The sequence below is a fragment of the Aspergillus karnatakaensis genome (genome assembly GCF_047715665.1).
Source record: "Aspergillus karnatakaensis strain CBS 102800 unplaced genomic scaffold BJY04scaffold_1, whole genome shotgun sequence".
NCBI classification, from domain to species: domain Eukaryota; kingdom Fungi; phylum Ascomycota; class Eurotiomycetes; order Eurotiales; family Aspergillaceae; genus Aspergillus; species Aspergillus karnatakaensis.
Genome location: NW_027395713.1, coordinates 691,261 through 716,831, shown reverse-complemented (window position 1 = coordinate 716,831; position 25,571 = coordinate 691,261). Strand labels below are relative to the sequence as shown.

Sequence of the window (25,571 nt, the reverse complement as noted above, 5' to 3'; positions counted from 1 at the left end):
GCAACCCCACTATCCCTCAGTATAAGACTATAAGTTTCAACACACTAGACTCTTGACTATACGGATACTGGATACTCATGAGAGTATGCAGATATTTATCTGAGGAACCTAGTCAGCTTTCAATCTCATAGCAATTCTTCGAAGGTCTTTCGTCGGTTCTAAATTGCCTGGGCGCGAAGCTCTGTCCTAGATTATATATCTGAGTAAACGGAGACTAGTATGCTTCCATGAATCAGTAATTTGACAAACACTCATAACTAATTGTTTGTTACAGCGTTTGCAATTTATGTGCCATCCAAGTAACTAGCCACTGGGAATCATGTTCTCAAAAATTGCTCTTTGGGTCAGCCATCCAGATTCACACATCATCTTCTCTTCCCCTTTACCGCTTCATTACCAACAACAACTGCCTTCTCATCCTTGCTTCTGGATCCCAAATTTATCTTTGCTGCAACTTTGGACTTCTTAGACCCTTTTCCTACTTAGAGTTTCTTCTAGTATGTAATTTGGTTCCGTTGCCCACTGTGTTTACGGGATGGGGGACGCTTCCACAATCGTCTCTGCGTCGGTGGTAAGTCCTTCACTAGATTTTTATTTCTCTTGAGTGTCTATACTTCAGCAACACCTGGTTCTCTCGCTGACTATGCGTCAAGGTGAGCTCGGCTCCAGATAGAGACCACTCTTCGTCCGACGAGTCGGAAATCGAAGTCATCAGTCCCGCCCAGAACACCACGCAACGTCGAAAGCTCCAGAAGGAGAATTTTGAAGCCTTGTGAGTGTGACAAGCTAAGATCGTCATGTCTTATATGTTGATATGTGACTAGACTTGCTGAGCGGGCTGTTACTTGTGATGCAAAAGCCGAGCCTGTCGAAGATGTACCGATATCTACGGCTCGGTTGTTCACATCCAAAAACCTAGAGCAAGGAACACTTGACCCTCGAGAATATCAGATTGAGCTATTTGAGAGAGCGAAGGTTGAGAACACGATCGCGGTGCTAGCTACAGGAGCTGGAAAGACACTAATTGCGGTACTTTTACTCAAGTATACCATTGAGAAAGAGCTGAACAGCCGCGCTGATGGAGAGCCTCATCGTATCTCTTTCTTCCTGGTCAGTTACACTGACTCTTCCCTTGATGAACAAAACTGATGGTACAAAAGGTAGATAGTGTGGCACTTTCTTACCAACAGGCTGGATTCTTGCAAAATAACCTCGACACAAGCGTTGGACACATTTTCGGTGCCCTTGGTACTGACTTTTGGAGTCGAGCTACATGGCAGGACTCTTTCAAGAAGTATATGGTCATTGTTTGCACAGCGGAGATTCTACATCTTTGTTTACTTCATGCCCATATCGGAATAAAACAAATCAACCTGCTCATCTTCGATGAGGCCCACCATACGAAGAAAGATCATGTTTATGCAAGGTTTGTATCACACAACCGCAGATCGAATCGCATTCTGATCAATCCATAGGATTATTAGGGACTCATATCTTCGAATACAGCCTTCAAAGCGGCCAAGGATCTTGGGAATGACCGCGTCACCTGTAGACACCAAAGATGATCCCGTGGAGGGTGCCATGTATGGTTCTAAGCCGCCATTACTTCACTCTGCGGTAGCTGACGAATCCTAGGAAACTCGAGGCCCTTCTCGATAGCAAAATTGCCACAGCATCCGAGCTATCTCAAATCAATCGCTTCGTTCAACGTCCCACCGAGGAGGCATGGACGTATGACAAACTCGAGGCTCCTTTCCAAACCGAGCTTCACCGTTTGCTCGATAGCCGATTTGGAGACATTGAAGATCTGAAGTCGGCCTTTCGGTTTTCAAGGCTTGCAAGTTCCGATCTCGGAAGATGGTGCTCAGATGGGGTATGGAAGCATGTCTTCTCCGATAGAGTTCTTCCGAAACTGGAGGGCAAATCAAGGCAAGAATTCTCTCGATTGCAAGAAGCTAGTGAAATTGCCAGATCTCTTGCCTTGGCTAGTCCTGGTGATCCAGGTCAGATTAGCCAGAAGGCCGAAGTCCTGCGAAAGAAGCTCTCTTATCACTATCAGATGAACCCAGACACGAAGTGCATTGTATTCACCGAAATGCGCCTCACTGCTCTAATGTTGATGGAGCTTTTTAATGCTCTGGAGATCTCTAATCTACGACCAGGCATGCTGATTGGCGCACGATCTGACGACCTGACGGCGGCAAACATATCATTTCGTCAACAGTTCCTCGCCCTAGTCAATTTTAGGAGTGGGAAGATCAACTGTCTGGTAAGGAACCGCTCAACCTGGGACCGAAGCTGGCATTCTGACCCTAGCAAGTTCGCTACTACCGTAGCTGAGGAAGGACTCGATATTGCAGACTGTAATCTGGTTGTCCGGTACATTTTCGCGCCCCCCCGTTTCTTCCATGCTAATTTCCTAGGTTCGACTTGTTCAAGACGATGATTCAATATGTACAGAGCCGTGGCCGTGCCCGGCAGGCTTATTCTACGGTATGTTATCGAGCTTCCAGCTTACGTGCGTATCTCACAAGGTGTATATAGTATGCAAGTATCATTCAGAAAGACAACATTGAGCACCAAGATCGACTTCTTTCGGTGCAAAATTCCGAGGTAAATAAATCTGCGATATCAGGCTCAAATTCTGCTGCTAACTTTATAGAGAATCATGCAAATGTTCTGTGAATCTCTCCCAGAGGATCGCATCTTGAAGGGCAACGACTGGGGATTGGATTCGTATCCGGAAGAAGCAGAGAGAGCTTACACCATCAAAAGCTCAGGAGCAAGACTAACATACCACTCTGCTCTGTCTGTTCTCGCGCGGTACTCGAGTTCACTTGTGAGTCTTCACACCTAGAGTGAGCCATTGATATGTCTAACAACAGAATTTGCATAGCAATATGAGGGAGACGCCACGGGGCAAGTCACTTACGTTGTGCTGCCCGTTAGCGGTGCATTTGTCTGCGAAGTAATACTGCCAGAAAGATCTCCTATTCGAGGTCTTACTGGTGCTCCGGCAATGAACAAGTCAACTGCCAAACGCTCTGCGGCTTTTGATACCTGTGTCATGCTCAGGAAGAATAAGCTGCTTGATGATCACTTCAATTCTGTATATCACAGGCGGTTGCCGGCTATGAGGAACGCTAAGCTAGCCATTACCTGCAAGAAAACCAATCAGTATGATATGCTGGTGAAGCCCTCGTTGTGGGGCAAAGGCCGTGGTACGCTGCCGGATACACTATATGCGACATTCATATCATTCAAGCCCACTAGGCCACTTTCCCGGCGACTGACTAGTATAATCCTGTTGACTCGGGAGAGACTTCCGGCGCTTCCAGAATTTCCCATATTCCTCGAAGATAATGATGTGGAAACTGTTGTTCATACTGAATCTGTGGGCAAGGCCTGCACATTTTCACCTGAACAAATCAGTGCTATCACTGTGTTTACCCTCAGAATATTCGAGGATGTTTTCCAGAAGGTCTACAGCCCTCAGCCTGAGAACATGCCATACTGGCTTGTACCAGCTATAGCACCAGAAGTTTCGGGAGTTGACATCGATCTAAAAGCTTATGTTGATTGGGACACTATCAATCTGGACAGTGACAGTGGCGAGTCACTTCTTACAGAGGGAACAAGTCCTGAAACACTTTGTGACCGGTTCATATTTGATCCTTGGGACGGACGTTGTCGATTCTTCACCCTGTCGGTTGATGAAAGCCTCAGGCCTTCGGATCCTCCACCTGCTGATGTGCCACACCGTCCGCACATGGACAGTATTATGAACTATTGCATCAGCCTATCCAAGAACTCGAGGGCTAGGTTCTTATCTAGGTGCAACTGGGACCAACCCGTTTTTAGAGCGGAATTGGTCCGTCTGCGAAGAAATTTACTGGATAAAATGTCTGATAAAGAGAGGGAGACAAAAACCAGGTGCTTCGTCTGTCTAGAGCCCTTAAGAATATCGGCTGTTAGTTACTCTCAACATCTATTCTACCTAGTTGCTGACCACTTAAAAGCTTCCTGCATCTGTTGCAGCTTCGTGCCTTACTTTTCCGGCTGTGAGCACAAGACTCGATGCCTATCTTGTGACGCTTGAAGCTTGCGATTACCTCGACCTCGTTATAAGACCGGAGCTTGCACTCGAGGCTTTTACTAAAGATTCTGATAGTACCGAAGAACATCGTATTCAGCAGATCCACCTCCAGAGGGGTATGGGAAAGAACTATGAGCGGCTCGAATTCTTGGGAGATTGCTTCCTCAAAATGGCAACCTCCATTTCGCTTTTTGCGCAAAATCCCAACGATGACGAGTTCGACTATCACGTCAGGCGGATGTGTCTAATCTGCAATAAGAACTTGTACAACACGGCTATCAAGAAGGAGATTTACCGCTTCATTCGCAGCCAAGGATTTTCTCGGTATGCTCCCACCCTGGGGTTGAATTCGTTTCCAATTGCTTATCTCAATTCTGCTCAGACGCACTTGGTACCCTGAGGGGCTTTCCTTGTTGAAAGGTAAAGACCATAGCAAAAAGCTGCTTTCCTCCCCAAAACATGCCCTCGCAGAGAAGACAATTGCGGATGTATGCGAAGCACTCATCGGAGCTTCTTTACTTTCCGGGGGCACCAATAATCGATTCGACACAGCGGTCAAGGCTGTGACTTTACTCGTGGACCACAATGACCACAAAGCTGCTTCCTGGAAGGACTACATAGCCGTTTATTCGCTTCCTGGATACCAGACTGAAAGCGCAACTGGGTTTGAGAGAGAGCTCGTGCGGATAGTCGAAGAGAAGGTCGGGTATCATTTCCAGTACCCAAAGCTTCTTCACTCGGCCATCACTCATCCTTCTTATCCGTCAGCTTGGGCTACCGTACCCTGCTATCAGAGACTGGAATTTCTTGGAGACTCCTTGCTCGACATGGCTTGCGTGGAGGACTTATTTGCCCGCTACCCTGACCGGGATCCCCAATGGCTTACGGAGCACAAGGTAGGTTTTCTTACGAGGGGCAACCATCAGGTAGTACTAACTTCGAAGCAGATGGCAATGGTCTCCAACAAGTTTCTTGGTGCTCTGGCGGTCAAACTTGGATTACACAGTCATATCAAGTTGTTCAGCGCTCCGTTGATCTCCCGGATTTCGAGATACGCAGACGAGATCAAGGCCACAGAACTAGAAAATGATGCCGCGGTCGACTTTTGGACAGGGACTACAGATCCGCCCAAGGTAGAGTCTCTAGTACTTACTGTGTGACAACCTAGCTAACTCAGAGTTAGTGCCTGCCAGATATGGTAGAAGCTTACATTGGAGCTATATTCATTGATGCAAACTTCGACTTCCACGTGGTTGAAGAATTCTACCAGCGTCATATAAAGCCATTCTTCTATGATATGGCCATATATGACACTTTCGCTAACAAACACCCCACGGTAAGCTTGTCTTCATGTGTGAAGCTGTATTGTAGACGAATCTGACAAATAGTAGACATTTTTGCATAACCGTCTCACAAACGAATACGGCTGTACGGACTACTGCGTGAAGTCAGGTGAGATACCTGCTGTCGATGGAGAGCCCCCGCGCGTTCTGGCTGCCGTAATGATTCATGACACTGTGATCGCCGAGGGATTTGCATCATCTGGTCGTTATGCAAAGGTCAAGGCAAGTGAGAAGGCATTGGAAGCGCTGGAGAAGATTGGAAAGGTGGAATTCTGCGAGAGATTCAAGTGTAATTGCAGCGATGAGGAGAATCCTCCAGAGGCGGACCTTGGGACGGCGATATAGTCTTCTGAGTTTCCCTAGAAGGCAAAGTAATTTGTAGGTAGCTTAAGGCTTAGTCTGAGACTCAAATATTAGGATTTAGGGTACCGAGCAAAGCGTTAGGATTGCAAGGATCCATCTGAGAGCCGAAATAACGGCCCGATCACGTGAAAGCAGGAACCAGCGAAACGTGGCAGGCGGCTAAACCCAGACAGGACTAGTGTGATTTACCCCCTGAAAGCAACCAGAAAACAGAGCAACACGTCTGGAGGTCCGCCGCGTCGCTCATATCGCTGATTATTAGGTCCAACTCAACATTCAACCTCTGGCCAGGTTGGAGTTAATAGACGGTCCGACAACTTACTAGACGGATTTTAATCACTTAATATTCCCTTCTTTACTTTGACTGTTTCGTCCTCAGCGTATTCCTGGTCTCCGTTCCCTCTCCGATCTCGTCTCCGCCGCCGCTCCGCCGCCGCTACCATTATTGTTGCCGAAGACCCAAGCCAACGTCGCAACCCATAAGCAGCTCTCGATCTACGATCGCTTCGACTAGAGCGAGATCTACGGCTCATACTCAACTATCTATGATACAGTCGGGTTACTTTTCATAGATAACCGTTATGGAGGTCGCCTCTTCCGGGACACCTGATGGTGTTCCCACCGCTGTATCCTCTAACCCGCCTTCGGTAGACGCCGAAACTGTGGTGGAATACTTGGTCGATGTGCTGCGGGTAACTTTGGGAGCGCTGAAAAGTGATCTTGAAGAAACCGGCAGCCTTCTGTCAGCAGCCAGGTATAAGGAGACGGTAAATCGATGCACACGGTTTGTTGGGGAGTCCCAGGTCGCTCTGTATGTGCAGAAAGACCTTGTTGCTGCTGAGACTGCGAACGGAACTGCGGACGCCGAGGGTATGTAGTAGCCTTTTGCTGCAGTGTCTGGAGGCTCGTGACTGACTTATCGACGTAGCTGCAGACTCCGCCGCACACTATGTTTATAGCCTCTCTGCCGAGATATCGTCCTCGTCTACGACGGTCGCGTCGGTGGCTTTCATCAAACGGCCACATCCCATCGAGCCCTCGCTCCCAATAGCTTCACAGGTTCAGGTTATGAACCTTCCCGGTCCGGCGACCCTCAACAACGCCCAGGCGCAACAAGGAACTTCGCTGTCCCCGTACGAGATTCTACATCTGTTGGTTCATCACGGTCTCAGCCCTTACTTCGAAGCATACAGTCGGAATCAAGATGGTGGAGCAAAGACAAAGACGGATACTGAGGCCAAAACCGGGGTTCCTGGTACCAAGAAGAAATTCGCGGAACTTGAACTCGGACTTCTGCATCTCCAGCAGAATGTCGAGATCCCGGTCTTGAATTTGCCCCTTCACGAAGTGGTTCAGGCTGCTCTCCTCGAGGCTGAAAAGCGAGGAGTGAAACCCTCTGTGGATCTCATTGATCCTTCGCTACTCGAGAGCAGTGCGTTCGTCAATAGCCTGCAGAATACGGCTAACGGGTGGATCAAATCTATCCAGACTATTGCGAAGATGTCCCGCGATCCGGAAAGTGGCTCGGCAGCACAGGAAATCAACTTTTGGTTGTCCATGGAAACTGCTCTCCATAACATCGATAATCAACTGAAGACTGACGGCGTGGTCTTGACCATGGATATCTTGAAGAACGCCAAGCGGTACCAGGCCACCGTCAGTTTCACATCCGATACTGGACTAGCTGAAGCGGGCGATATTGTTCTGAAGTATAACCAATTGATGCGCGATTTCCCACTCGATGAACTGCTTTCTGCAACATCGTTGCAAAAAGTTAGAGAATCCCTTACGCTCATTTTTAACCATCTCAACAAGAAGTTGAAGATTAGTCCCTACCCAATAAAGCGTGCACTTGCACTCGTGGAGGCTATTTCAGGCGATCTGGATGCGCAGATACACTCTCTTCTTAATGGGCGGACTATTCTGCACTTAGACTACCGCGAATTTCGCATCCTGATGAAAACTGCTGGTGCCATATGGCGAGCTTGGGATGATCACCTTAAAGATTTCACTAACGTCGCGCGTGAGTCCACCAGACGTCGAAACGAAAAGTTCATTCCGATCAAGATCCGCGCACGCCACGAGAAGCTTCAGGAACGACTGAAATATATCAATACCTTCCGGGTCAACCACGAGCAACTTCAACGGACTATTGCCAATGTTCTCCGCCCGAGGAACTCTTCATTTGGGGATGCAGGAACAGGAGCGGACGGCACGGTCATTGTTGAGGAAATTGGAGATATCGATGCTGTCGAGGAAGTCGCTCAAGCCTACGCCGCGCTCAAGAATGTCGACGTGCTTGATGTCTCTGCAGAAGGAACCCAGAGCTGGATTCAGGAGGAGATCGCATACAACGAACGCACTTCCCGCGTCGAAAACTCAATTATTGCTCGTTTGCGTGACCGTCTTGCTACGGCGAAGAACGCAAATGAGATGTTTCGCGTGTTTTCCAAGTTCAACGCCTTGCTCGTCCGTCCCAAGATCAGGGGAGCTATAGGCGAATACCAGACTCAGCTGATTGAAAATGTTAAGCAGGACATATCTGCGCTACATGAGCGGTTTAAACAGCAATACGGTCACTCCGAAGCACATGCTATGGCGCAACTTCGAGATCTTCCCCCTGTTTCTGGTGCTATCATCTGGGCGCGTCAAATTGATCGTCAGTATGAAGAATACATGCGCAAAGTCAAGGATGTTCTAGGTGAAGACTGGCACCTACATACCGAAGGCCAAAAACTTTCGGCAGAAGGTCAACTGTTTAAGAAGAAGCTGGAGGCGAAGCCAATCTATGAATCCTGGACACAAGACGTTATGAGGCGGCGCATCGCTATTTCTGGACGTCTGTTCAACATTATCCGTAACAGAGCTGCGGGTAACACACTGGAACTTACTGTAAACTTCGATGCTCAGGTTATTGCTCTTTTCAAGGAAGTGCGAAACCTCACCTGGCTCGGCTACAATGTCCCTCACGCCATTAGCAACGTTTCCAAGGAGGCCAAGCGAGTGTACCCATACGCCATCAGTTTGATGGAAAGTGTTCGCACGCTGCTCCAGACGAATCGTGCTATTCTATCGATGACTGATGTTGCGATCCTGCTCAATGGATATGTCAACGATGCCCAGGGCAAAATTTTGAAAGGAATTCCCCTCCGCTGGGAATCCTTCGTGCACTCCTACGAATTACATGTGAAACAGGCCGCTTTGGCAAATGGTGCCCTTGACTCAGTCCTTCCTGCTCGGGGCGAAAGCAAGCACGTCCAATTTGTACGAGAGTTCGCTGGCTCAGCCTCCGTCCTCCAAAGCAAGACGGCTACCCTGACTTCCATCAATGACAGCATTCAAAAAGCGGTCCACGAGCTTAAAACTTGTCCATACGAGTTCACTGCCTTTAAACAGTGCTTGGACGCCATCCAAACAGCTGTTGATAAGCTGAACCTGGAAAACTACGTCAACCTTGGCTACTGGGTGCACAATCTGAACCAGAAGATTGAGGCGATCCTACAAGAACGTCTGCACAAGGCAATCCGCGAATGGATCAACTCATTCCAAGAACTAAAGAGTGGCGAGCGTACTTTGCAAAGGGTCAATGAAGCTGATGACTTGGAAGCCCCGGCATATCGCATTGAATTCCCTGGACTTACTCATGAAATCTCTATGCGTAACCAGGTGCTTCACCTCGACCCACCTCTTCAGTATGCGCGTGCAACCTGGTTTTCACACTTCGATGAATGGCTCGGTGTTATCTGTAATCTGGAGAAGATCAAGGCTTCTCGCTACCAAATCTCCATTGAAGTACAGAAGGTTCAGTTATCAGAGCTGTGTTTTGCTGATCTACCTCAGCATTGCATTGAGGAGCTAAAACTCGTCTATAGCGCTGTCGAGAATCGGCTCAAGGAAGTTTCCGAGTACGTTGATAAATGGCTTCAGTTCCAGTCCTTGTGGGATCTGCAGTCCGAGCAAGTTTATGACATCCTAGGCGATGACCTATCTCAGTGGCTTCAACTTCTCCAAGAAATCCGCAAGAGCCGCGCCACTTTCGATACATCGGAGGTCAGTAGGTCCTTCGGCAACGTCAAGGTTGACTATGAGCAAGTTCAAACCAAAGTCAATGCCAAATACGACCAGTGGCAGCATGAGATCTTACTCAAATTCGGCGCTAAGGTCGGAAATCGCATGCGCGAAGTGCACTCTGAGATCGCTACAGCTCGACAGAATTTAGAAGGACAGACCTTGGAGGCTGCTTCAACGGCTCATGCTGTCTCATTTATCACCAGTGTGCAGCAGTGCAAGCGCAAGACGAAGGTGTGGGAGCCTGAGATGGATCTTTTCCGGCAAGGTCAGGCTACCCTCGTCCGACAGCGCTACCAGTTTCCTAGTGACTGGCTTCACTTGGAGAACGTAGAAGGTGAATGGACTGCTCTTAACGAGCTCCTCAGCCGCAAGAGCGAGATTGTGCAACAACAGACCGACGGGTTGCGAGCCAAGATCGTGGCCGAGGACAGGGTTATCAACGACAAAATTGTTGAAGTCATTGCGCAATGGAACGAAGAGAAGCCTGTGTCTGGTTCTATTCCGCCGGAAGAGGCATCCCGCACCCTTAGCTCGTTCCAGTCCCGCCTAGACGCTCTCCAGGCCGAGTTCGAGATGGTTTCGAAAGCGAAAGAAGCACTTGACCTTCCCGCCAGTGCAGAGTCCGCACTACCCGCCATTCTGGAAGAGGTGCAGGACTTCATGTCTGTTTGGGCCGCTCTGTCGACTATTTGGAAGAGTCTTAATGATCTTAGAGACGGACTCTGGACAAGTGTTCAACCTAGGAAGCTTCGCCAGTCTATTGATGGTCTCATCAAGATGACCAAGGAAATGCCTAGTCGTATGAGGCAGTATGCTGCTTTCGAGCATATTCAGGATGTTCTTCGGCAGCTTTTGAAGGTCAACCCTCTGCTTTCCGACATGAAATCAGAAGCCGTGCGCGATAGGCACTGGGTGAAGATCTACAAGGCGCTTAAACCAGGAAAGAGGTTCTCTCTCGTTACTCTTACTCTCGGTGATGTGTGGGATCTCCAGCTTGCCACTAGCGAAACCGTAATCCGCAACATCATTGCTCAAGCCCAAGGTGAAATGGCTCTGGAAGAGTTCTTGAAGTCTGTTCGCGAGACTTGGCAAAATTATTCGCTTGACCTTGTGAACTATCAGAATAAGTGCCGTCTCATCCGTGGTTTCGATGACCTCTTCGCCAAGTGCAGCGAGAACCTGAACTCCCTGCAGGCTATGAGGCATTCTCCTTACTACAAGGAATTCGAAGAAGATGCTTCCTCCTGGGAAGACAAGCTGAACCGTGTTCATGTCCTGTTTGACGTTTGGATTGACGTGCAACGACAATGGGTCTATCTTGAAGGTGTCTTTACTGGCAATGCCGATATCAAACATCTCCTTCCTTTGGAGTCGAGCCGGTTCCAGAATATCAACTCCGAATTCTTTGCTGTGATGAAGAAGGTCTATAAATCGCCATTTGTTCTTGACGTTCTTGCCATCAACGGAGTGCAAAAGTCCTTGGAGCGACTGGCTGAGTTGCTCAACAAAATCCAGAAGGCTCTCGGTGAATACTTGGAGCGGGAAAGAGTCTCGTTCCCTCGTTTCTACTTTGTTGGTGACGAGGATCTTCTGGAAATTATTGGTAATAGCAACGACGTCTTCCGCGTCGCTAAGCACTTCAAGAAGATGTTCGCAGGTCTCTCTGGTGTTTTGATGGACGACAACAGCAACATCGTCGGCTTCACTTCCAAGGAGGGTGAAGAAGTTAGGCTGAAGAAGGAGGTCAATCTTCTCAAGATTACTCGAATCAACGATTGGCTTACTGCGCTTGAGAGCAACATGAAGACCACACTTGCCGAGCTTTTGGCCGAGGCAGTTGAACAGTTCGAGCCTCTTTACAGCTCTGCTGAAGTCGATCGCACCGCATTCGATGACTTTATTGCCAACTACCCTGCTCAAATTGTTGTTCTTGCCAGTCAGGTGGTGTGGACTCAAGAGGTACAGAAGTCCTTGGAGAACGGTGGAACCAACCTTCAAACTCTCTTCGAGGCCCAAGTCAGAGTGCTCGAGCTTTTGGCTGTTACTGTCCTGGGAGACTTGGATGCAATTAGCAGGAAGAAGTGTGAGCATCTCATTACGGAGTTCGTTCATCAACGTGATGTTATCTCCAAGCTTATTGCTTCCAATGCTACAAGCCCAGCGCACTATCTCTGGCTTCTCCAGATGCGGTATGTCTACCAGGCGGATGGTGACTTCCTGCAACGATTGTACGTCCACATGGCCAATGCCAAACTCAGCTATGGTTTCGAGTACCTTGGTGTTCCTGAACGCCTTGTTCGTACTCCTCTTACGGATCGCTGTTTCCTTACCCTTACTCAGGCCCTGTGCCAACGTCTTGGTGGGTCTCCGTACGGTCCTGCAGGTACCGGAAAGACCGAGTCCGTCAAAGCTCTGGGTCTCCAACTTGGTCGTTTCACTCTTGTGTTCTGTTGTGACGATACCTTTGATTTCCAGGCCATGGGCCGTATTTTCCTCGGTATCTGTCAAGTTGGTGCCTGGGGTTGTTTCGACGAGTTTAACCGTCTCGAAGAACGAATTCTTTCCGCTGTGTCCCAGCAGATCCAAAACATTCAAATTGGTCTCAAGACCGGGGAGACTGATGACAAGTCTCAGATTGAGTTGGTTGGCAGGCGCCTGAGTGTCAACCCTAACACTGGTATCTTCATTACCATGAACCCTGGCTATGCTGGACGTTCCAATCTCCCAGACAACTTGAAGAAGCTCTTCCGAAGTGTCGCCATGTCAAAACCCGACAAGGAGCTTATTGCCGAAGTCATGCTATTCTCTCAAGGTTTCAAGCAGGCGAAGCGTCTCTCCCAGCAAACTGTTCCCTTCTTCGACCATTGCGCGTCTCAACTATCTAAACAAGCTCACTACGATTTTGGTCTCCGTGCCTTAAAGAGTGTCTTGGTCAGCTCTGGTGGTCTCAAGCGTGCGCGTATAGCAAATACTGAAGGAGAGCTTGGTCCAGATGAGATTGTTGAACCTCAGATCATCGTCCAGAGTCTTCGTGAAACCATCGCTCCCAAATTGGTTCGCGAAGATGTCACCACTATGCTACAAATTCAGGAACAGGATTTCGCTGGCGTTGAGTATGTCCCGGCCAACTATGAGAAGCTTACTACTGCAATCCAAGAGATTGCGCGGGAGCAGCATTTCGTGGACAGTGAAATGTGGATTACAAAAGCTCTTCAACTGTACCAGATTCAGAGCATTCATCACGGTGTAATGATGGTTGGAAAATCGGGATCCGGTAAATCGTCAGCCTGGAAAATTCTGCTTCAGGCTCTTCAACGCGTTGAAGGCGTGGAGGGCGTTTCACACATCATTGACTCCAAGGTTATGTCGAAGGAGGCTCTGTACGGTAGCCTGGACAGCACCACGAGAGAGTGGACAGACGGTCTGTTTACTGGTATCCTGAGAAAGATTGTGGACAATCTTCGTGGTGAAGATTCGAAACGGCATTGGATTGTTTTCGATGGTGATGTTGATCCAGAATGGGTTGAGAATTTGAACAGTGTTCTCGATGACAACAAGCTGCTGACACTGCCGAACGGAGAACGTCTGAACTTGCCTCCCAATGTTCGCATCATGTTCGAAGTTGAGAGTCTGAAATATGCCACCCTTGCTACTGTCAGTCGTTGCGGTATGGTGTGGTTCAATGAGGATACTGTAACACCCGCGATGATTATTTCAAACTATGTCGAATCGCTCAAGACCAGAACTTTTGAGGACTTGGATGATGATAGTGCCCCTGCTGGGCAAAGTGTCCTCAAGACCCAGGATTGCCAGAAATCGCTGTCTGCCATCCTTTCTCAGCTCCTGCAAACTGATGAGCTCGTCCTCAATTCGCTTGAGGAAGCCAAGAAGTACAACCATATTATGGAGTTTACCGAGATTCGCGCCCTTAATACGATGTTCAGTCTCTTGAACAAGGCTTGCCGGAACGTTCTGGAGTACAATATCCAACATGTCGACTTCCCCCTGGACTACGAGCAGATTGAGGCGTACATCTCCAAGAAGCTTCTTCTAGCCCTTGTCTGGTCATTCACTGGAGATTGTCCTCTGGGAGACCGAAAGGCCTTTGGAGGATATGTTTCTGGTCTTACTACCATTGATCTGCCTATCGAGACGAACTCTTCTATCATTGACTTCGATGTCACTTTACCTAAGGGAGGGTGGTTGAACTGGCAATCCCAGGTCCCGTCTATCGCGATCGATACCAAGAACATTACGCAGACAGATGTTGTTATTCCCACGGTTGATACAGTCCGCCATGAAGATGTACTTTATTCATGGCTCGCAGAGCATAAACCACTGCTTTTGTGTGGTCCTCCTGGTTCTGGTAAAACGATGACTCTGTTCGCTGCGCTCCGCAAACTGCCCAACATGGAGGTCGTTGGTCTCAACTTCTCTAGCGCCACAACCCCTGATCTCCTCATCAAAACCTTCGAACAGTATTGCGAGTACAAAAAGACATTGAACGGCGTCATTATGTCTCCCAGTCAAATCGGTCGTTGGTTGGTGATCTTTTGCGATGAGATCAACCTGCCCGCACCTGATAAATACGGGACCCAAAGAGCAATCACCTTCCTGCGCCAGCTGGTCGAGCAGAATGGCTTCTGGAGGACTTCAGACAAGACCTGGGTTACTCTGGACCGCATTCAGTTTGTGGGTGCTTGTAACCCTCCTACCGATGCAGGTCGTACACCTCTAGCCGAACGATTCCTCCGCCACTCTCCTCTGATCATGGTGGATTACCCTGGTGAAATATCGCTTAACCAAATCTACGGAACCTTCAACACTGCAGTTCTCAAGCCTATCCAGTTGCTGCATGGATACTCTGAAGCTCTTACCAAAGCTATGGTACAGTTCTATTTGGAGTCCCAGGCACGATTCACACCCAAAATACAGCCTCACTACGTTTATTCACCTCGTGAACTTACCCGATGGGTTCGCGGTGTATATGAAGCTATCAGGCCTCTCGAGAGCCTTTCTGTCGAAGGCTTGGTTCGTATATGGGCCCACGAAGCTCTTCGTCTTTTCCAAGATCGCTTAGTTGGGGAAGACGAGAGAGCCTGGACTGCGGATGCCGTGCGACGCATTGCGCTTGAAAACTTCCCTACGATCGATGAGGAACAGGCTCTGAAGGGCCCTATACTATTCTCCAACTGGCTGTCCAAGGATTACATGCCCGTTGAGCAAGAGCGTCTTCGTGACTTTGTCAAGGCGCGTCTCAAGACATTTTGTGAGGAAGAAGTTGATGTTCCTCTGGTCCTGTTCAATGATGTCCTAGAACATGCTCTACGCATTGATCGTGTCTTCCGTCAGCCCCAGGGGCATTTGATCCTCATTGGTGTCAGTGGAAGTGGTAAGACGACATTGTCCCGCTTTGTTGCCTGGATGAATGGCTTGAAGGTCTTCCAGATCAAGGTTCACGGCAAGTACTCGTCTGAAGACTTCGATGATGATTTGAGAAGCGTGCTCCGACGTGCGGGTTGCAAGGGAGAAAAGATTTGTTTCATCATGGACGAGTCAAACGTTCTGGACTCCGGTTTCTTGGAGCGGATGAATACTCTCCTGGCCAACGCTGAGGTTCCTGGTCTGTTCGAGGGAGATGAATTCGCCGCTCTAATGACTGCCTGTAAGGAGGGTGCTCAACGTCAAGGTCTCCTCCTCGACAGTCAAGAAGAGCTGTACAAATGGTTCACGCAACAGATCGTCAAAAACTTGCACGTTGTTTTTACCATGAACCCGCCTGAAGAGGGTCTCTCTTCCAAGGCTGCAACCAGTCCTGCCTTGTTCAACCGTTGCGTTCTGAACTGGATGGGAGACTGGTCCGATCAAGCTCTTTTCCAGGTCGGCTCTGAACTCACTCGGTCTGTCGACCTTGATAAGCCCAACTTTGTTGCCCCTGACAGCATTCCTGTGGCGTACCGCGAGCTCAGCCTTCCTGCGTCGCATCGTGACACCGTTATCAACTCCATGGTGTACATTCATCATTCGCTACAAAGGTTCAACTGGCGTCTGCAGAAGCAACAAGGGAAGACGACATACCTAACCCCCCGCCACTACCTCGATTTCGTCGCTCAGTACGTGAAGCTTTTTAACGAAAAACGTGATGACCTAGAGGAGCAACAGAGGCACTTGAATGTTGGTCTCGAGAAACTGAGAGACACTGTCGAGAAAGTCAGCGACCTGCGTGCTAGCCTCGCCCAGAAACAGGCGCAACTAGAGCAGAAAGATGCGGAAGCCAATGAGAAGCTGCAGCGCATGGTTGCTGATCAGCGAGAGGCTGAACAACGTAAAGCGGTCTCGCTTGAGGTTTCGATGGCCCTACGCAAACAAGAGCACGAAGTTGAAGCTCGACAGAAAGTCGTGAGTGAGGATCTCGATAGAGCCGAGCCCGCTGTTGAGGAAGCCAAAAGGAGTGTCCGGAACATCAAACGTCAACAACTGACTGAAGTTCGTTCTATGGCCAATCCTCCAGCTAGTGTTCGACTTACATTGGAGGCCGTCTGCATTATGCTCGGACACAGGGTTGACAGCTGGAAGTCGATCCAGACTGTTGCGCGAAAGGACGATTTCATTGGCAGTATTACCGATTACAAGAATGAGCAGACCCTGACCAGGGCCATCAGGCTGAAGGTACAGAGTGAGTACCTGACCAAAGAGGATTTCACTGTTGAGAGAGTCAGCCGTGCCAGTAAGGCATGCGGTCCTCTAGTTCAGTGGGTTGAAGCTCAGATCACTTACGCCGATATCTTGGATCGAGTTGGACCACTGCGTGAGGAAGTCCTAGCGCTCGCGCAACAAATGGAACAGACCAAGGCAGAAGCCGAAGCAATCAAAAATACTATCGAAAACCTCGAGAGCAGTATCGCCACCTACAAGGCCGAATATGCTACATTGATTAGTGAAACGCAAGCGATCAAGACGGAGATGGCCAGAGTGCAGTTCAAGGTCGATCGAAGCGTGCGCCTGCTTGACAGTCTTTCATCAGAACGCACTCGATGGGAGGAAGGAAGCAAATCTTTCGAAACCCAAATCAGCACCCTTGTTGGTGACGTCCTCATTGCTGCAGCGTTCCTCGCCTACGCTGGTTTCTACGACCAGCAATTCCGTAAGGTGATGACAGACGACTGGGTTCAGCAATTGGTTCAATCTGGCATCACTCTAAAACCTCACAACCCTATCACTGAGTACCTATCCAATGCTGATGAACGTCTCGCTTGGCAAGAGCACTCCCTGCCATCCGATGACCTTTGCACCGAAAACGCCATCATCTTGAAGCGCTACAACAGATACCCCCTCATCATTGATCCCTCCAACCGTGCCCACGAGTTCCTGCAAAAAGAGAGCTCAGACAGAAAGCTCACGGTAACCAGTTTCCTGGACGATTCGTTCGTTAAGCAGCTTGAAAGTGCTCTCCGTTTCGGAAACCCAATCCTTATTCAGGATGCGGAACACTTGGATCCTATCCTCAACCACGTTCTCAACAAGGAGTACCAGAAGACCGGAGGCCGTGTTCTTATCCAGCTCGGCAAGCAGGAGATCGACTTCTCGCCTTCGTTCAAGCTGTTCCTTTCTACAAGAGATCCCTCTGCGGCTTTCCCACCGGATATCTGCAGTAGAACCACATTTGTTAACTTTACCATCACGCAGAGTAGTTTGCAGATCCAATCGCTGAACAAGGTTCTCAAGTCTGAGCGAGAGGATGTCGACCGTGCGAGGTCTAACCTTGTCAAGTCGCAAGGAGAATTTACCGTTCATCTGCGCCAGCTTGAGAAGCGCTTGCTGCAAGCGTTGAACGAGTCTCGTGGCAATATTCTGGACGATGACAATGTTATTGAAACATTAGAGACTCTCAAGAAAGAAGCTGCGGAGATTTCAACGAAGATGGCCGAGACGGAAGGCGTCATGTCGGAAGTGGAAGAGGTCACTCAACGCTACAGCATCGTTGCCCGCGCGTGCAGTGCTGTCTTTGCAGTGTTGGAGCAGCTTCACCATATCAACCACTTCTATCAGTTTTCGCTCAAGTACTTCGAGGATATCTTCCACTCGGTACTCAAGGAGCACAACACACACCTCGCCAGTGTTCAGGACCATGCCGAACGCATTCAGATCATCATCCGTGACTTGTTCATTGCCACCTATCAACGCACGTCTCTCGGTCTTATACAAAAGGACCGTATCACGTTGGCCATGCTTCTGGCCCAGGCGGCTCCTTATTCCATGGACAAGGGACTTATTGACGCCATTCTCGATGAGTCCACTGAGGGCACTGATCTGTCAGCCAACCCTGATGCCAAGGTTGAAGTGATGAGCAAGATGGCAAACATGTCCCTTGTCAAGTCATATCTCCCTGCCGTGACTGCCGAACTGTGGGACAAGTTCTTGACCGAGGAATTTGCAGAGGATTTCGTGCCTACTGTCTGGGATGAGAATACCTCAGAGTTCGATCAACTGCTACGGTCACTACTGCTTGTCAAACTCTGCCGCATGGATCGATTTGTTCCTGCCGCCGAGCGATTTATTGTTGCTGTGTTCGGCCGCGAGCTGTACGAGGGAAGCACAGACTTGCAAGACATTGTCCGTCAAGTCACAGCTACCGCGCCAATTGCCCTCAGCTCAAGCCCTGGTTTCGACGCAAGCTACAAAGTTGACGCCCTGGTCGAGCGCATGCACGCAACCTGCGCAAATATTGCCATGGGTTCCAACGAAGGTTTGGAAAGTGCCGATAAAGCTATCAGCCACGCCGCTTCCCATGGTTCTTGGGTATTGGTTAAGAACGTCCATCTCGCGCCTTCGTGGCTGCAGAGTCTTGAGAAGCGCCTCGAGTCGCTCAAGCCTAACAAGGAATTTAGGCTCTTCCTTTCGATGGAGTCTAACCCTAAGATCCCGGTCAACCTTATTCGTGCTTCGCGCGTTCTCATGTACGAACAGCCCGCCGGTGTCCGTGCCAACATGAAGGATTGCTTGTCCTCGCTGTCGAACCGCGCCATCAAGGCCCCTGTTGAGAAGGCTCGTGTCTACCTCCTACTGTGCTTCCTGCACGCCGTCCTTCAAGAACGACTCCGCTACGCGCCTAACCTCGGCTGGAAGGGCTTCTGGGAGTTCAACGATAGTGACGTAAGTATCCTCGACTCCCTTACTCTGTAAGGACAATAACTAATTCAGAACAGTACGAATGCTCCGCCTACATAATCGACCACTGGGTCGACACAGTCGCCCAAGGCCGCTCCAATGTCGCGCCCCAGAAACTCCCCTGGGAAATGATCCGCACCCTCGTCACGGAAATGTACGGCGGCAAGGTCGACGACGGCGAAGACTTCGCCCAGCTCACCAGCCTCGTGCACTCCTTCCTCACACCTGCAGCGTTCGAAGATGAATACAAACTTGTCTCCGGTGTTGAGAACGATGAGTGCCTCACCCTGCCGGGAGAGACAAAACTCACGGCGTTCGTGGAATGGGTCAATCGTCTTCCTGAACGTGAGCCGCCGACTTATCTGGGTCTACCGGCAAATGCGGAGAAACTTTTGCTTGTTGCGCATGGAAGAAAGATGATAGGGGATTTGAAGAGGGTTAGTGAGTTGTTAGATGAGGGCGAGCAGCTTTTGATTGAAGGGTGATCCTATCAGGCGGCTTTCTTTTGTGATTGTTGGTGTATTTGGTCTTGAGATTTGACCGTCCTGGACATAGATACTTTTATTCTCTTGTATATGGTTGTTTCTGTATCTTCTTATTTCGACCTAGGTTGTCTTACATATGTTACTTTACCTTTCTTTCATGTTTAGACCGCTTGATCTGGCTTTTTTTTTCTGAACTGTACAATTCATTTAGCGAGCATAGGATCTGATATCGAGGCTCATCAATTCGGCTCAACGTAAAGACCATTAGATGCAAAAGCCTTTCAGATTGTATCCTAGGATTTGGGGATAACCTCTCCGCCCAGTGCTCTTCAGTCCGGTTCGTAGACGAAAAAGAAAAGGAGAAGATCCACGAGGTCCATCCACTGACAGAAAAACTGAAACTCTCCAAGCTTAAAAACAAAAGGAAAGAACCCAAAGTCCATCACACCCGTTCATCGCCCACACCAGCCTATCCACAACACCGAGCAACAGCACCACACCCTAATCAGCAGGTAGCCACCACTTCATCCCAGTTCCTTCCCGATTCAGATCAAAGTCCAGGTATATGAGCCGAACAACCAAGTTCCCGCGCGGTGGATAAGAGCTTCGAAAATAGTTATTGGGTCTGTTCTTCGAAGCCGTATAGTGTAGTTCCCATCTATGAAGAGTGAGGCGTTAGCCAGAAATGAAGGCGAGGAGACAGGGGTAAAGGATCGAAAGTAGGGGACGAACCCGTTTCAGAGCGTAGACGACCTGGTTTGTGGACGTGCGGGTTAGTTACTGGTAATAGACTCGGCAAGATGTGGGATATAGAAATCCGGCACCGACTCGCCACAGGCAGGAAGCTTGCGGGAGGGGACTTACATCGCGCGATGTAACGAGCTGGATGTGTAGGTCTCTGTATTAGCCTCATATTCATCCAATCAATGTACTATGGAAGCAATAGCCACGCAGCCGAGCACAAGTGAACTATGAGGAGGGTGAGGCTAGAATACTGCTACATACCTTTCTCTCTCTTGGAAGACTCTCCAGAAGCCAGACTATCCGTTGAATGGTCTGTAGTGATTTGGCAGATAGTCAGCGTTTGTTGGAGTATGTTCTTGTACGCAATGGCGATCGAAGGGCAGAGACAGGATAGAGTGGGAAATGAAAAGTGAGGTGGAAGAGAGGGAGTGGGAAGAAGGGACGTACCTCAGTTAATCGGATCTTGAGGACGTGGCGGATGTCGTCGTATATTTCTTTCTTGATGCGGTAAACACCGCCGCGGCGAGCAAGACGACTAGGAGATGTTAGTGTCGAGTGCCGCGTCTGCTTTCAAAGTGTAAATTGGACGATGTGTGTATGTATTCGGTGTGTTGTGGTGCGTTTGTCAAGCCATCAGGATGACACTGTCAGGGTAGAGTACGTAGTAAGATGGATCTCGTTGGACATACCGGATGTCAGGACGAGCTGAGAACATGGCGGAAGCTTAGATTAGCAGACCATCATGCATCGGCATTAGGATAGGTTGATCAGACATACTGATGCCATAAATATTGTTGCGCGCCAGCTTCCTAAAAAAGAAGAGTGTTAGCATGTATAGGTTAGACAGGGAAATACACAGGTGGTTTAAAGAAGCAGTGTGTTCGAACGGTAAACTAAACATACCTATGGTGCCGCTTGTAGCGGGCTAGACTTATTATTTGAGCCATTGGGAGAGTAGAGGGATATTGTCTTTAGAGTAACGAGATAGAGAGATAGAACAGACGAAAAGAAAAGGCTGGAGTGAGATGGTGAGTAGGAGAGGGATCAAGGAGAAAGGGTGAAGAAGTAGGGAAGACTGAGTGTAGACATAGAGGATAGATGCCGAGAGTTGTGTTTGTCAAGCTCAGAACACATGTGTTACAGGAAGGGGACAACACAAGCCTTATATATACACTGTATAAAGAACTATCCATAGAAAGAGTGAACAAAGCCATTGAAGGATTGTGATCCAGGGTCACTGGCATTAAACTATACCAAGTGGTATTAGACACTGGTTTATAAATAATATATAACCTCGTGGCACATACAATGAGCAAGCACTCAAACACCGTCAGCGATGCAGAAAGAATGCTATATATGTAAAGGATCTAGGAAATGAAGGTGGCTTCGGAAAACATGCTTCCTTGCTCTGTGAATTCCTCATTGCCAACCTTGAGTTTCAAAGTGAGCTTTTCTTGAGAGGAGTACTGGTGTTGTTAGCTCGATGTAACTAAACCGAATGAGGTTTGGTCGAAGCCTAACTTACCTGGAAGATATACGGCCGTGTGCCTGCAACACTACCGGCAATGGTCTTGATGAAGCCTGGTACTTCGGCCATGACGTCGATGCGATCCAGCTTAGGGCCGAGCGCGCCGTCGACTTCAGCGGTGACGGGCCGCCCATCCTTCGTCTTGCCCTCCCACACCCACTTGATAGATTTTGGTTCCGGCCAGTCACACGTTTCGTCTTTACCCGTCTCCGTGTGAGTGGCGGTATTGGTCGTGCCGGCATAGATGATTTCTCCGTCCTTGAGAATTCCACCAACGTTGACCGTGGTCGAGCCGTAGGATGGTGGCGTTGTGAATTCCATCATGATGGCGGAGAATGTGGGGGTTTGAAAGTTGATGAAGTTCCATCGTGCAGCTACTCCTGTTAGCCATTGCTCATGAAATCTCACACTCAAACGTACCCGCATGATGGGGCTTCATGCCCTGAAGAGCCTGGGAGAACAAGCCCCGGCCCTTCATGTCGTACACTTTGTCCTTTGTGGTGATTGTTCCTGTGACATTACACCGCGGCCAGAAGGCATGACGCATGGACCCCCATGGATTTTCGGGGTCTGTGCCGAAGTATGTAGTACCGTCTTTGCCAATGGCGAAACCTGGGGCAGCGCGGGTGAAGGTCAAGTCCACGAGGCAGCCTTCGTTGACAGCAGACTTGAAGGTATAAGCGTCGCCCGCTTCGTTCAAAGCCAAAGAAATATCATCTCCAACAAATGAGAGCATACTCTCGTCAAACATATGATTGTAGATTGGGTCGGAGAACCAAAGGTTCGGTCCATCGCGGGCGGTGTTAAAGATCTTGCAATTGAATTGCGCGGTAGTGTGAATGCCACTGTTCGATCATGCTGTTAGATGTGATCAGGCAGAATGGCAGGCAGTGATTTAGAACTCACGCTATGTTGCTGTAGATAATCTGGACCATAACCAAGGTGCCATTGTCGGCCATGACATAATATGTTTGGGTCTCTACATTTGTGTACTGATAAGCGCGCCACCTTAGATCCTCCTTGGAGAGTTCAGAGTAAGGGGAATCTTCAGTCTGTTGCTGAGAGACAGGCTGAATAGCTTCGGGGCCATAGATCGGTTCCTGCGTGCCCGCAACGGCAGAGAGACTATATAATGAATTAATTAGCTTGGGGTTGGCCTGAAGAGCATAAGCTTGGCTTCGAGAGGCAGGGTGATTGCAAAAGGAAGAGAGTCTCTCACGTGGATTTGAGCCAGTTCATGGTGAATAGACCAGAGGGGTTGTTCAGGGAAGATGGAAAGGGTCAGGGAGAGAACTGGGGAGAGGTCAAGAGAGAAATCGATAGCGCGCGGGGCCCAAAGGGGTGTTCCAATGGACAATGAAAGTTTACAGTCGAGGTTTAGAGACGCAACATGGGATAAATGCAAACAATTGAAATGCAATTGAGTCCTGTGGACTCTGCTAATGGTACTTTTGCACAGCTACTACACCCCGAACTTAGCGCTGGACCCTGAACTAGTCTGCTAGAGTAAAATAATGGTCGTGCTCAGGTGTGCTCAGGTATGACGTTCAACATTGGCAGCGAAGACAGGTTGTGGAGCTGGACTGTGCTAGACACCCAATTAGGCAAGAAACTCCGATATCCGTTCTGCGATCCCGAAGTCAGTCTCGAAAATCTTGGCCGCAATCGCAGCAACAGCTGAAGAAGTTTGACCAATTGACCCTCGTTTCAATCCTCAATTTCTTTACACTGCTCGCCCACAATGGCCAAGAAAGCACTTGCCAAAGACCAGATCGTCAAGCTCATCGTGGGCGCCGGACAGGCCAGTCCCAGCCCTCCCGTCGGTCCAGCATTGGGTTCTAAGGGTGTGAAAAGTATGGACTTTTGCAAGGTACGGTGGTGGCCTCGGAATCTACTCAGATAAGCCGGATGAAGTTAACAACGCAAAGGAATTCAATGCTAGGACTGCCCACATCAACACCGGAGTCCCGATTCCCGCCCGCGTCACTGTGCGCCCTGACCGTTCCTTCCACTTCGACCTCCGAACTCCTACAACGACATTCCTGCTGTTACAAGCCGCCAGGGTTGAGCCTCGCAAGAGTCGAATCCGAGGTGCCATGAACCCTGGACACGAGACTATCGGCACAATCTCCCTGAAGCACGTTTACGAGATCGCGAAGATCAAGCAGAGCGAGACTCGGTTATCGGGCTTGAGCTTGCAGGGGCTCTGCAAGAGTGTTATGGCGCAGGCGAAGTCTGTTGGCATCTCGGTCGTTCCATGAGGTGTTGTATCACGATAGCTGGTTCCGGGATGTGATTTCGTACGCATTGTGCAGCAACTCTTTTGATATTATGATACCGGCGTTATGGAGATGGGTCTACACTATGTACTATAGCTTTTGCATGCGATAGAAGCGTTGAGCATTCTACAACTGATTTGCTGAATTGTTTCCAACACAAGGGCTTACATTCAAGTACCCTGATAAGCTCCGGAGTGGCCAAGGGGAAGACTGAGTTTAAGGAAAGTGCCCCGAAGCCGCCAAGAAATACTGATGATGATGGTTTGTGTCACAGTCACAGTCACTGCTATGGTGACGGTAGATCATAGCATCCTATTACTTGGCAAGGTAAACAGATAAATCAAGGAGACTCAAATATGCAATAATTGTAAGCCTGGCGGTATTCACCGGGCGCTCAGATGAGGGAGAAAGTCACACGGCTACCAGGCACGATAGTTAGTAGGAGCCTAGATTACTATATTGGCTGAGTAGTACGATACTATATTGACCCCCACAGTTTTGAAGAAGCCCTCAATCCGGAGAAACAAAAGCCGGAGCTCGATAACTTTTCCAGAAGTGGAAGAGAAAGCAGTGCCAATGACAGGAGGGGATGATGATGTACCCCGTATTCAGGGTGGTTCGGTATGCAAGGCTGCAAGGAGCGATGAATCCCGGCTGCTTCTGGAAAACCTCACCGAGCTAGAAGTATTTGAATGCAGCCAATGTAGTGCCCAGGTTTAGCCACCTGGAAATGGTTAGAATAATAGCATTATCAGGCGGGGTAGTCAAAGGGTAAACGGCATGGCTCGTCAGCTCTAAGATTATTGGCATGATGGCAGCTGATGCAACGGATAATATGAGGTAGTCATCAGTGCTCAGTGCTCTCACTCCGCGAGATTCCGAATACTCGCCTCTGCTCTGAACTTGGCTGCTTTCGAGTGCTGCTTTTCGTCATCGACAAATAATAGCTGGACAATAACAGCTTCCTTTCATCCCTGCCGGGGCTGTATCGAATATCTACATTGTCCAGACTGTACAGAGTAATGAAGCAGTAGACTCACTCTAGACCAGGCAGCCTGCAGTGGAGCTCGCCGCTATTGCCGCCGCTTGTTTCCTCCTCCAAGTCCAACCTGCCGGCGCTCCTGCTTTCTCATCTCTCTCCTCCGGTTCCCTGTTACTGCTAGTCTTCTTGCTCCTCTCTCCGTTCCATTAGCGGTTCTCTTCCCCTCCCCTCCTCTCACTCTCTTTCTCTCCTTCTCCCTCTCTCTTCCTCTCTCACGGCACAACTCTTCAATATCCCCTCTTTCTCTCTCCCAGTTGCGACACTTGTTGTTGCTTCCAGAGACGATTCGGTGGTCCGAAATCCACCCGTCCGTTCCCCGGCACTGCAGGCCGCCTGCAAAGCTTCCGGACCGTTCTGAGTAACAGCAGCAACCGGACTTGACCAGAGATTTGCCCGCGTCAACCACGCGAAACACTCCGTCCAACTACATACTGTCCTACCGAGTCTAGTCG

General features: G+C 49.3%; 5 protein-coding genes across 5 annotated transcripts; 3 read left to right on the top strand and 2 right to left on the bottom strand.

Annotated features, from left to right (window-relative positions):
- Positions 1-535: 535 nt before the first annotated feature.
- Positions 536-5,784, top strand: BJY04DRAFT_212522 (putative RNA helicase/RNAse III; the record flags this gene model as incomplete). The annotated part of the gene is made up of 16 exons (XM_073714600.1): positions 536-571; positions 654-772; positions 825-1,110; positions 1,161-1,426; positions 1,476-1,583; positions 1,636-2,269; positions 2,321-2,379; positions 2,424-2,493; positions 2,545-2,613; positions 2,663-2,839; positions 2,897-3,970; positions 4,020-4,420; positions 4,479-4,992; positions 5,044-5,229; positions 5,280-5,432; positions 5,488-5,784. 16 exons carry the CDS (start codon positions 536-538, stop codon positions 5,782-5,784), a joined length of 4,449 nt encoding a protein of 1,482 aa, XP_073577301.1.
- A 599-nt stretch (positions 5,785-6,383) lies between these two features.
- BJY04DRAFT_212521 (dynein heavy chain) lies at positions 6,384-19,526 on the top strand (the record flags this gene model as incomplete). The annotated part of the gene is made up of 4 exons (XM_073714599.1): positions 6,384-6,672; positions 6,731-9,594; positions 9,643-19,026; positions 19,080-19,526. 4 exons carry the CDS (start codon positions 6,384-6,386, stop codon positions 19,524-19,526), a joined length of 12,984 nt encoding a protein of 4,327 aa, XP_073577300.1.
- A 616-nt stretch (positions 19,527-20,142) lies between these two features.
- Positions 20,143-20,985, bottom strand: BJY04DRAFT_212520 (uncharacterized protein; the record flags this gene model as incomplete). Its single annotated transcript, XM_073714598.1, has 4 exons — positions 20,143-20,184; positions 20,259-20,279; positions 20,718-20,805; positions 20,960-20,985. The coding sequence occupies 4 exons, from the start codon at positions 20,983-20,985 to the stop codon at positions 20,143-20,145; spliced, it is 177 nt and encodes a 58-aa protein (XP_073577299.1).
- Positions 20,986-21,427: 442 nt separating this feature from the next.
- On the bottom strand, positions 21,428-23,292 carry BJY04DRAFT_3175 (survival factor 1 family protein). Its single transcript, XM_073720120.1, has 5 exons — positions 23,018-23,292; positions 22,705-22,923; positions 22,219-22,643; positions 21,796-22,172; positions 21,428-21,736 (listed from the first exon to the last, which is right to left on the bottom strand). The coding sequence occupies exons 1-5, from the start codon at positions 23,035-23,037 to the stop codon at positions 21,638-21,640; spliced, it is 1,140 nt and encodes a 379-aa protein (XP_073577298.1). The 5' UTR covers positions 23,038-23,292; the 3' UTR covers positions 21,428-21,637.
- A 182-nt stretch (positions 23,293-23,474) lies between these two features.
- Positions 23,475-24,231, top strand: BJY04DRAFT_176043 (mitochondrial 54S ribosomal protein uL11m). The gene is made up of 2 exons (XM_073709425.1): positions 23,475-23,668; positions 23,727-24,231. The coding sequence occupies exons 1-2, from the start codon at positions 23,540-23,542 to the stop codon at positions 24,057-24,059; spliced, it is 462 nt and encodes a 153-aa protein (XP_073577297.1). The 5' UTR covers positions 23,475-23,539; the 3' UTR covers positions 24,060-24,231.
- The last annotated feature ends 1,340 nt before the right edge of the window (positions 24,232-25,571 follow it).